This window comes from Lutra lutra, chromosome 9, assembly GCF_902655055.1.
Source record: "Lutra lutra chromosome 9, mLutLut1.2, whole genome shotgun sequence".
Classification (NCBI taxonomy): Eukaryota; Metazoa; Chordata; class Mammalia; order Carnivora; family Mustelidae; genus Lutra; species Lutra lutra.
This window is the reverse complement of record NC_062286.1, coordinates 20,729,740-20,742,458: the sequence shown is the minus strand read 5'-3', so window position 1 is coordinate 20,742,458 and position 12,719 is coordinate 20,729,740. Positions and strand designations below refer to the sequence as shown.

General features: G+C 42.3%; 1 protein-coding gene across 1 annotated transcript in view; it reads right to left on the bottom strand.

The window, feature by feature from the left end:
* The window catches only part of SELENOI (selenoprotein I), a 39,794-nt gene extending 28,604 nt beyond the window's left edge, over window positions 1-11,190 (bottom strand). The window contains exon 1 of the mRNA XM_047745213.1: window positions 11,002-11,190. Within this exon, the coding sequence (XP_047601169.1) occupies window positions 11,002-11,058 (57 nt within the window). The 5' untranslated portion in view covers window positions 11,059-11,190. The remainder of the gene's footprint in view (window positions 1-11,001) is intronic.
* Window positions 11,191-12,719: the final 1,529 nt, after the last annotated feature.

Here is a 12,719-nt window from a genome sequence, read left to right as displayed (position 1 = left end):
TGTGGCAGTGTGCATTTGTGTGTGGGGGGGTACACAGGTGTTGCAGGGAAGGGAGTGCATGCCAGGATACCTTCCAAGCAAAGAGAACAAAAATGTGCTAAGACCAGAAAGCTAGAAATACTTGAAATACTGGAGGAAAGCTAATGCAGCTATAGCTTAGTGAGCAGGAAGAGTGACAGGAAATGAGACTGGAGACGTGGGCCTACACCACCTAGCAAGACCACAGTGAGCTAGATTTTATTCTAAACCAATGCACATCCTGATTTACATTTTTAAAGGATCATACTGATTCCAGTGTAAAAAGAACTGGACAGGGACCAAAGTGCAAATAGAGGCCAGTTATAAGACTTAAAGTACATCAGGTGGAAAGGATTATGGGTTAGACTAGGGTTAGGGTTAGCAGTACAGTGACTTATAAATTACTTCCAAATGTGCTGCAAAGTATACGTTTTTGAGAAGGGACATTAAAAATGTGAGACTCCCCTTAATTTAAGAAGGAAATTGGCTCCAATGAAAGGAAAACTATGAAACCACCTCTTTGGACATAGAAGTGTTCCCTTTAAAAAGGTACTATATTTCAAATCCCTTCCCTGTATGGATAAGAAAACTGATACGAACTAACACACCCTTGAATTAAATACAGAGCTTTGGACAAATTATTAATTAGACTGGGGCCACTATCCCAAGTAATGCTCTACTACTATACTGAGCTGCAGATTTCCCCTACTTTGTTTGTCTTCTAAACAATATAAGGAGAATAGGACTCTCTCACTGTCAAATGATTTTAATATAAGGTCTGTCTTTACCCATCTGAAATATAAGCTTTAATATATTTTTTAAAAGATTTATGAGAGAGGAAGAAAAAAAAAAAAACACATGTGGGAGGAGATGCAGAGGGAGAGGGAGAGAAAATCCTCAAGCAGACTCCCCACTGAGCAAGGAGCCTGACGTGGGGCCTGATCCTACAACCTACAACAACTGATGTTGTTTCAAGAGTCAGCAGCTCAACTGAGGGAGCCACCCAGTGCCCTGAAGCTTTATAGTTATAAAACACATTTCATTAACTACAGTAATCCGTAAAGTATGGCTTGCTACACGCTGTTATAGTTCATACACCACACTTACTGTTAATTACTTCAGATGCAACCCAACTCAAAATGATGCTTCTGATTTCTTTTAATTAGTCCCAAAATTTTTGAGTTCAAAATTATCTAATTTTTTTTTATATTTTATTTGTTTATTTGACAGAGAGAGAGAGAGCACAAGTAAGCAGAGCATCAGGGAGAGGGGGAGAGAGAGAAGCAGGCTCTCCGCTGAGCAGGGAGCCTGATGTGGGGCTCGATCCCAGGACCCTGGAATCATGACCTGAGCTGAAGGCAGCCACTCAACCGAGCCACCCAGGCGCCCCAAAATTATCCAAGTTTTTAAGAGTAAAAAGGAAGATGTCCATAAAAAGCCAATTTTGGTTCACAACTGGGTTACATGAAATTATAATATTTGTTGCGCAAACCAACTTTTCAGACATCTCTAAAATGCAACACACACATTACCAACCTTTCTTAAAATAGGGGCAGAAAGTGTCAACTCCCTCTTCTCTCCCCCTGCACAATGAATCTCAGTATCTGGTATAGCACAGGGGTATGATACTGAGGTCAGAACCTCACTGACAGGACTCATGGCTCAATTATGTTTAGGTGTTTTAAGTTTTTACGGGAGCAGAATCCATTGTGGCCAACATGTATCCCACCAGCCACTCTTGGAGCAGAGTTCTTTAGCAATGGCATTCCAATCCTCCAGCCGAGGCACTTTAAGCAAGAAACATAAAACGAGGGATCTCAATTATTTAAAAAATCATTATTCACTCAACAAATACCAAGGCAATCAAAAGAGCAGCCTTTCACATAAAAGTGCAGGACTCGCTGAGCACTGGGATATAAGGAAACTAACAATTAAGAGAATGGAGAAAAACTTCACAACCTAATCTTTTCTGCTTCTGGCACACAGTAGCCTGAGCTCAATAAACATATTTGAATGTTTATACATATGAATGAATAAATGCATGAACTACTTTGCATGTTTATTTAAGTAGCAGTATAGAGTTATAGTGATGAGAAGAAATGTTACTCCCTTCACCAAATCTGCCTTCCCCTAGGGACTAGTCCACAGCAACTTTGAACTTCACAAGGGCATATTCTTCCTCTTCCCCTTTTAATAATGTCATGTCTATATTTGTATAATGTTTTACAGTTTCCACAGACAATTACAGCTGTTCTCTTATTTGATATCGTAAGATAGATTATTCCTACTTATATTACACATGAAGAGACTATAAAATTCAAGGATTACAACGGCTAATAAGCAGATCTAAACTGTAAGTCCTTTCTGATTCATCCTGGAACATGTCTATGAAATTGATCACTTTGTCTGAAACCAGACTACCCTTTCTTGGCTTAAATACAATTATGATCTACCTGGACCCAATTTACTGAAATCATTATTCTCATAACAGCCTCTAAAATTTGTCTTCCAATTTATGGCAGACACATCCTAAAGTAATGCCCAGTGAGTCAAGCCCCTCGATAAGCAGTCCCCTCCCTTTGAAGGTTCACTGCGCTCCCTTGAGGGCAGACCTGGTGACTAGTTTCTAACCAACAGAATATAGCAAAGGTGAGAAATGTCACTGCCTTGATTAGGATACGTTCTATGACAAAGGTGATGAGATATCACTTCCATGAATATAAGTCTTCATCTTAGCAACGTGGAGGAGTCTCCTGCTGACCTTTAAGAAGCAAGCAGCAAGGACGTGAACTGCGCATGGTGAGGGCCATGTGGCGGGGGAAAGTGGGAGAGCCCTAGGAGCTAAAGGCCTCAGTGACTGGGAAGAACTGCACGCTGCCATCACCACACAAGCCTGGAGGAGGACCCCACGCTGCAGATGAGATCACAGCCCAGCTGACACCCTACCTGCGGCCTGGTGAGACCCTGAGCAGAGAGAGGAGCCGGCTTACTGGTGCCAACTGCTAACTCACAGACAGCTGTGAGATGATGTGTGTTGTTTTATGCCACCAGGTCTGTGAAAATTTGTTACCCAGCGATAAGAAACCAGTGCACAATTCTGAAAGCGCTACATCCTCTTTTCTGCTCAGAGAGATCTTAGGGCTCCACAAAATCAAGACTACCCGATGCTTGAGAGCTAACTTGTTACGGTAATACGGTTTCTTACTCCTTTACATCCACCTCTGGGTTTTAGTAACTCCTCTTCAGATTGCAACATAATTGAATATTTCTTCGATGGGGTGGTTCGCAAACTGTAGTCACCAAACTGAAACCATATTTTGGGACCCTGCCCCAGATACAGAGACTCAGACACTCTAAGAGTGCAGCTTAGCAATCTCTTTTAACAGACCCTCCTGGTAATTCTGCAGCACACTCAGGTTTGAGGAGCACTGCTCTGGTGAAGGCAAACATTGATGGCACTCCCACAACTCCTCGGCTGAGGGAGAAACCACACCATTAGTTTAGTGGCCAACACCTATTCCTCCCTGTGGTAACTTCAAATACTGCACTGCAAGCAAGAGACAAGGTATTATAAAATCCAACAAGTACTCTCTAAATTTACTAAATGCAAGACATTATGCTAGAAACAATCTATGGTATAAAAACACCAAACCTAAACTTAAAGTCCAAAAAGGTGGGGGAGGATTTCAAATAACCCTGGGACAAAAATTTTAAATTTCTTAAAATACTTTTTATCAATACAAGACTTTAGGAACTACAGTCACAGAAAACATGACTCTGTAGACAATGAGATCTCATTTCAGTCAATATTATCACTTACATCTACTAACAAGTTAGAAGAAGACGGTGACAGAAGATTGGAGAAGCTGGAGCAGTAAAATAGAAGTGAGTCATGATGACAAACAGGTTTGTTTGCTAAACTTAAGTAATCTATAATAAATTCTAACAAGAGATGACAGGACGAAAGGAGGGGTCATTTAATGAAGAAACCTGAAATCCTTGCAGGGAAATCTAGATACCAAACACATGATAAATATATGGAGGAGACAGCAGATCCTTAAATAGGAGAGCAATATTTGAGAAAATTTACTGACTCTGCATGTTGTGCTATTATATATGATTAAAGAGAAGAAGAAATCTGAAGTCAAAGTCTCTCTCTGTTACTCTTCCCATCTCTCCATTAAGTTGTCACCCTTAACTTGCTTTCCTAAAATATACTTCCTCTTGGTATAACTTCCTAGGATATGGGCACACATGTGTATGTTGTATGTTAACCAGCGTCCACAAACAGAGAAGCACAAATGTCAAGTTTTATTTCTTACTTCACATTAATATAGCACTATGTGCCAGGCATTTTACAAATATTGACTCATTCAGTTTTGATTAACGATCCTATGAGGCAGATACTCCTTCATTTCACAGATGCGGAAATCTGGTTAGAGATGACACTAAGTCAGAACACTAGCACGTGGTTTCTTTCTAACTTAATATTAGTCCCAAACCTAATTATTTAATCAAAAGACTTTTATCTCAATTAAAGCTACTAGTATATGACATGTTCTTAATACTCAGCAAAATGTTAAGACTAGAAAATATGGTCATCCACCTGCCCCCACTAATAATTTTTAAATGGGGGAAAACAAAAATAGTTCTTTCTTTTTCCCTGTACATTTTCCCCACCTGCACACATTAGACACAAACCCAATTAAGCATGTCACTGAAGGTCTTTACTTTAATGTTTCGATATCTGGTACAAACATCCAGTAACTACAAGGCAGAGCTTATCTTTAATTCTTAGATTTGAGAGGAAGCACAGCATGAAGAAAATGGGCTCCTAACTCAGAATACCTGGGTTCAAATCTCAGCTCTGGGACCATTAGCAAGTTAAATTTTCTGTGCCTCAGTAAAATAACAGTAGCTCTACTTTTTAAGGCACCTGTGAATATTAAATGAGATAATATATGTAAAAACACTTAAAGCAATGCCTGGCATATATAAACATTTGCTATCATTATTATTATTATTACTCAGTATTTAAAATATTTCTCTTGCCATTTCAACTTTCCTTCACTGAGCTCACTAGGCTCAGCCACTTCCTTATGTCTAATTTACCATGGTCTTCCTGGTCTCTGTGCCTTGGTTCCCCCCTTCAGTCTCTCTGGTACATCTGCTCCAACTTTCCCTTACGCACTGAGCAAATTTAAGCATTACAGGTGTTAGAAAAACAAGCCATCCTCAGTGAACTGATGTTTCAGAAAGCAGTAAAAGAACCAAGTCAAGATGTTTCTTCCAAACAGCACCTAAAACTGTGGTGACCTTCTACCGACCACTTAATCTCTCTCCCTCTCATTCTACAGAAGTTCCCCATCCATCCTTGTTTCACTTCTGAAAGATTCCTCTGCCTCTGTCAACTGCAAAAATAATTCTTTCCATGAGACATTTATAATTCTATATCTATGGCCACTAAAGAGATTACTTAAAAGTAAAACCTTTTGAAAAGGGCACCTGGGTGGCTCAGTTGGTTAAGCGTCTGCCTTTGGCTCAGGTCCTGATCCCAGGGTCCTGGAATCGAGTCCTGAACTGGAGCAGAGCAGGGAGCCTGCTTCTCCCTTTCCCACTCCCCCCTTACTTATGTCCCCTTTCTCACTGTGTCTCTCTGTCAAATAACTAAATAAAGTCTTTTTTTAAAAATGGGGTCACTAAAATGTTTTTCAAGCCTTATGAATGTATCTACAGGTGGGAAAGGACAGCTCCCTCAATCTACTCAAGGAGATCAAGCACAACTAAAGATAAGTTATGTCTGAATTAAATGTAACATATTTAGGTACTGCCATAATTAACATGGTATACTGTAGCTGACCTGCAATCATAAGTGTAAATCAAAAGATCAAGAATTTCTCATGTGTCTACTCTGCCTCAGAAGACAAGTGTTCTATTCTCTGAAATCATTACAGAAATATTCCTCTAGTGGAGGTTAATTCTTCCACAAACGATACTTCTTCGCAGCATGAAGTTTCTTTGTTTTGATTCCTAGTCCACAAACCACACCATTTGGTCCCATCCAAGAGAAGTCCCTTGCACAAAAGATTACTATTATCTTTCTATTTACCCATTGTTCTACACGCTGCCAGGGTAAGCTTCCTAAAATTAAAATCTGATCCTGTTTAAAATCAAGCAGTTCCCCCAAACCTACAGCATTACGACATGCCTAAAAATCACCTGAGATATTTAACATGCAGATAATAGTAACCTACCCAGAATCTCCCGAAGTGAGGCTAGGAATCTGCTATTTAAACACTTCCCCAAGTGATTCTGATGCTGATAGTCCTTGGGCCACAGAAACACTGATCTACAGGGTAAAATCTAGAAGTCCTTTCCATCAAAGCATCCCCTCTTGACAGCACCCACCTCCCTCTTCAGCCTCATCTCCTGCCTCTCCACCATCATGCCTAAATATCTACCTTCTTATGGTTCCCAGAAAATACTCTCAGGCCTCCACTCCTTTTGCATTCCACTGCTCTCCTGCACACAGTCTCTCTTTACAACCTGTTAACTGTTATACTACTAAATTTACAATTATTACAGCTCCTATAATCTGGTTGTTGTTGACATGCAACAACAAAATAACTGAAACCAATTCATCCTAAAATTATATTCTTGAATCCAAGCAAGACATTTGGAAGAACACTTACCTCCTCTCTGAAGCAAAATGATACAACTTGGATCTAGCCGTTACACTAGCAATTAAATAATGCCTCCCTTAGGTCAGATTAAGTAAACCACAATAGAAGTCTCACCCTTAGATAATCGGGAAAATCCTTCAACTGTAAAGAGTTGTCCAAAGAATGGACAGGTAGAAAGGAGGAATGATAAGCCTCTCAAAGGTAAAATCCCCCAATATAATTGTCTAAAGGCACATGAAGAAGCAACAGAGAAAATGGTAGTTAAACCCCTGACATCTTCACATTCAAAATACCTAAGTATTCTTCGGATATCCAGGAGATGCACAGCTCCCTTTTACCATACTTCCAAAATGGTTTATATTCTTTTGCACTTTCATTCCTTCAATAAATATTTGTTGAGCACCTATTTTCTTCATGTGCTATACCCTGGTCATGTTGAATAAGACACCTATAGGCCCTACCCTCTCAGAGCTCATATCCTAACAGAGAAGGCAGACTCTCAACTAATTATTCATCTGCTTAATAAAATTGTGGTAACAAATGGAGAACACAACACATAACAGACAGCACGTAACATACAATCCATCCCATGCTCTCTTCTGCACCGAGAAGCAATCATCTTAGTTTCTTACTACAGAAATCAAATTACCACCCACATATGCACCCTTCTCAGTGGTTATTCTGAATAACTGCCAGGTTTCCAACTGTAGCTCTCAGATGTACCTCCAGGGAGACAAAGAAATTAAACTAATTCAAAAGTAATTTTTATACCAGCAGCTTTTACAGTATCAAATTTTCTCACATCTCTTTGCTGTAATATACAGGGTCACATCGGGGAATAAAGATCTCTTGACTATTTTGAGTCTTTACCCATTTATGAGATGATCTGCTTCGAAAGCTGTTTTAATTCAATAAGCATTCATAAAGCACTTCCTGTTGAAGACCACACAAGAGGTATGTATGTTCTTTAGAAAGTGTCTCTAGGTACAATTCACATTCCAGTAAAACTGACCACACAGATTTTTTCCTTTGGACACCTTTGGATTCATATTTTTAATATGAACACAATACTAAGTACCCTCTACTAGAAGAAGTTTTTTTTTGTTGTTGTTTTTTTTTTTTTTTTTTGGTCAGAGAGAGAGGGAGAGAGAGCAAGCACAGGCAGACAGAATGGCAGGCAGAGGCAGAGGGAGAAGCAGGCTCCCCGCCAAGCAAGGAGCCCAATGTGGGACTCGATCCCAGGACGCTGGGATCATGACCTGAGCCGAAGGCAGCTGCTTAACCAACTGAGCCACCCAGGCGTCCCTAGAAGAAGTTTTGATTATAATTTGTGGCCCTCCTTTTTTAGAATAAAATCAACAAACTACATTTTAGTGAACACTGGACACTTGCTAAACTGACCTTTGTTTTCCAGGATGATAGGAAATGTGCTGTCAGACACAGGAAGTGAGTCAGGTAACAGAAAAAGGGAAAAGATAGGAATAAAAAAGCACACTCGAATTTCCTGTAAATTAGAACACCTATCTAGTTGGAAATATAAACTCAGGGAACGCTGCTTATAAGAAAAGGTGGATTCCATAATACAGACACTGCTGCAACTGAAAACAGCTCTTCTATTGGCACTTACACCCAGAAAGCCAGATCCTAGTAAGGAAAAAGTTTTATATGTCAATATTTACAGTGCAAAAGAGAGAACAGGAAGGGGTAGAGCTGAAGGCAAAACAGGAGGTGTCTGGGTTAATAACCTTCTTTAATGAAGTTACAAAGTCCTGGCCAAGGTTACAAGAAGGCTCTGAAACTTCTTTTCACTTAAATTTTAACCCACTGAGCCACCCAGGCGCCCCTTCTTTTCACTTAAATTTTAATACATGTCAGCACCTCAGGTCAAAACTGTATGACACCATGTTGCTTAAAAGCAGAGGTATGTCCCATATGACTTGCTAAAGTCCTTCACAGTTTTTCCGATTCCAGTTAGGGAAAATCCATTATGATTTTTTTCAGCTATTCATTCATTCCACACGTCTACCGGGTTCCTAGTATGCGTAGTAGTACTGTGCTCAGGCCATGGTGATCCATAAACCAAGTCTAACCACTTGAGTATTACATTCTAATAGGGAGACACACCAACAAATTCCATAAAGGAGAAGAGGGTACTCTGACGGCACGCTTAAGGGGAGAGGAGAGCTTAGGGGATGTTTCTCTGAGGAAATAACATTTAAGTGAAAACATAAAGATGAATATAAACAGGAAAGGAAGCAACATTCCTGACAGCTGGAACAACATTACTTAAAGATCTGAAAAAGAAAAGGGGAGAAGGGGAGGAGATGGCTACTAACGCCAGCAGCAGCAGACAGTGAGGAGTATGTGAAGCTAAAGACAGGTAAGGACCGTATCATTCAGAGACATGTAGATCATGTTATCAATTTTTGGGACTTCATTCCAAGAGCAATGGGAAGACGTGGGGGTTTTAAGCAAAAAAGTAATGTGACCAGATGCACATTTTTTTTTAAAGATCACTAACATAAAAAACTGTAAGGGCAAAAGTAAATGTGGTCGAGCAACAAAATAAAGTACTACTTAATCATAACCCACAGAATAAAATAAACATTCATGCATCCACGCTGATATAACTAAATGATTAGATAAATACACAATGGGAAGAAAAGACAGATCTCCCATGCATAATTCCAAACAAATTATGCCAATACTCTGCCCTCACGGAGGTGGGACATAACTCTCCACTGTCAAGGGAGGGTTCATAGTGACTGCCTTCCAAAGAGAGTAACTTTACAGAGAGAAACCTAACAAACAGTACTTTAGCCGGGTGATCAAAGGCAGTATCAACAGTGACAAGTCACATGGACAGCATGTACTCTAATGAGAATGCCATTTCATCTCCGTGCCCGTCCTCCCAAAAACCCGTAACCCTTGCCTCACCGTGAGAAAAACATTAGACAAATCCCAACTGACGGGCATTCTACAAAACACATAACCAGAACTCCTCAAAACTACTAGGGCTATCAAAAAGAAGGGGTCTGATAAATGGTCCCGGCCAAGAGAAGCCTAAGGAGACAGGACGACTAAAGGAAATGTGGTATCGCAGATGAAATCCCAGGAAAGAAGAAGGACATTAGGTGAAAACTTGGGAAATCTGGGTAAAGTATGGACCTCAGTTAATAATGTGTAAATATTGATTCATTAATCATGACAAATGTATCATACTAAGGTAAGATGTTAGTAATAGGGAAAACTGGGTCTGAGACATAAGGGAATTCTACTATCTTCACGATTTTTCTTGCAAATCTATTCTAAAAGTATTCTAAAATAAAAAGGCTACTTACACTGTATGTGGGATGAGTGGTAATGGAACCACTCTTCTAGCTTGGGCTAAAAATGACAGAAGGTAGAGGACCTGGTGATTCACTGGCTGGTGGGTGAGGTAGAGGAATCGAAGAGTGAAACTGACACCGACAGCAAGGATGAAAGGTTACAGCCCAGATCTCGGGCTCTGAAAACTGGATGGACAATGGAGTCATTGACTGATAAGAGAGCAGGGGAGGAAAACCAGATTTGGAGGAAAGTGAACAACCAGCATTTACTGGAGGCCCATTATGTGTCAGTCCCTTGGCAAATTCCTATAATCATTCTGCACCATAGGGACTATTACCTGGCCCAAGGCCTCGTAAAGAAATTAGAGTTTGGTATCAGGTTTCTACGGACTCCAAAGCCCGCGCTCTTTCTACTACACAGCTCCTTCTGTGCACATTTACTTCATCGGGCAGCCCAAGCGCCACAAGCTACGGCTGAGGAAGCCTCCTCATTGGGCGTAGAAGTGGAGTGCATCAGCAGCATGGCCTCAGTAGTTACTCCCCCCTCCCCGGGCCTCTCTGCCACAAACCATCTCCATCTGAGTTGTATGAAAGAGACGGGTGGAGACTTCATTAAAATGAAAACAATTAAGACACCACGTAGGTAACTGCATCCGCTAAAAATAATCATGATGAAGTAAAGCAGCGCAGGGAATTCTCTGGTTCCACTCTCGTCGAGCGGTCTCTTAAGGAAAAGGCAATCCTCCGGGAAGGTACGGAGTCAAGGCGGCGGGCCTAGGACGCTCCCACGCACCCTGACCCCAAAGCTCCAGGTCTCGACAGGACCCCCCCCCCCCCCCCCCCCCGAGAAACGCCCGCCAGCCCGCTCGGAGCCACGCGGCACAAGGTGACACGGACCGCGCCTGCCCCTCAGCCGCCTAGGAGAGGCCGGGAAGAGGAGGGAGAGGGGCGTCCGCGGGGCCCCGCGCTACCTTGTACTTATCAAAGCCAGCCAGCTGCTCCGGGCTCACGTATTCGTAACCAGCCATGACGACCCGAACACCGAGCGCCCACTCGGCAGCGACTCTACGCGACGAGGTGCGGAAACACGAGCACCACACCAGCTGGGCAAGGATGGGAAGACTTAGCAGGCTAAGGAGGTGGAGGAGCCGCGCTCCGCCCACAGCGCACGCGTAGCCGCCTCAGGCCACTTCCGCCGCCTCCCAGTGCGCAAGCGCAGCCTCCACCTCTCCTGGCTCACCGAGAGAGGGTCGCTAGCCTGTTCACGCGGTCCACCCCCTCACGCCGTCGCAGTCCAATCAGTGTGGATCGGACAACACTAAGTCCCGCCTCCCAGGTTTTTTCGTCGCTTCATTCGCTAGCGTCAAAATTGGTGAGCTGAAGTAAGGAGTGAGCGGAGGCGAAAGGTCAATTTCCCAGGGGTCTTTGCTTCTCCCTGCGGCGGGAGGCGGGAGGCGGGAGTTACTGTGGTTTCGTAGGCGTGTGGGGATTTGGAGCTCTCCTTGGGGGTACCGCGATTGCCTGCGAACCAATTCAACAGTACGTCAGAGAAGAGGGCTTAGTAGCCTCAAACCGTGATGTAAAAGACCAGAGAAAGAGTACGGGCCGGGCTTCCTGCAGCTCCTGGCGCGGTGCGCTGCGTTGCGTACAGTAGGTTGCTTAGGAACCGTGATTAGACGTTGAGAAGCAGGTGGGGAACCTTGGTGACAGGCTTTTTGCAGTCTGTAAAGGGCCACGAAAGGGCACTGGAGAGAAATCCCTCACACCTCTCCACACTCCTCTCTGTAAAAGTGAAATTGCTAATGTCTCGCACCAGGTAAAAGCACTGGTCTCTGAGTCTCTAGGGGTCTTTAAATGCGTTTGCAGGAAGTGCATGCACATAACTGGAGCCAGTCGTAGAAAGGACACTACATCAATGGTTAGAGTGTATCAGTCCAGTAGTAAAATTTAATAATAGTACTAGTTGCTACCGCTTTTTCGAGAGCCTTCTACGCGGGGAGCTTTGCAGACGTTATCACCAACCCCCATAACAATACTATGAAGTGGGAGGCTCTTTACCCAAATCGCAGGTTAGGAAATCAAAATTCAGGTTATTCAACCTGCCCAGGATCAGACCATTCATTATACAGCTCGGAAGTGGTCAACCCAACATGAAATGAGGTTCTTGGTGTCGGAAACCACTACCTCAGGGGGACTCTGAATCTCTGGGTCTCTGAAACAAGAGTGATTATTTTGAGATCTCTTAGGTTTCTTATATTCATTCATTAAACAGATAATTATTGGGTGCTCAGCATATGCCAAGTGTATTATTATTTATGCGTGTGTCTTAGCTCACCTTCTAAAGTATAAGGTTCTCATGAGGTAATAGATACAAAGCCTCTATCTTCATACTTGGCACATGGCAGATTAAACTGGAATGACTGTTTCCCCTCACTCCTAAGGAGAGGATTTGTATCTTGTACATCTTAATGTTCCCCATGTGCGATAGTCCAGTGCCTTGTAGGTAATACATGGTTGATACATTTTGATGAATGAATGAGCAAGGATCTCTCTGATGAGCTGTGTAGTGTCTGCCTTGTGGACGTTAGAAATATGGATCTCCCTTTAAGAAGGAAATTGGCTCTAATGAAAGGAAAACTATGAAACTATGAAACCACCTCCTTCGACATAAAAGTAATGCCTTTGTGCA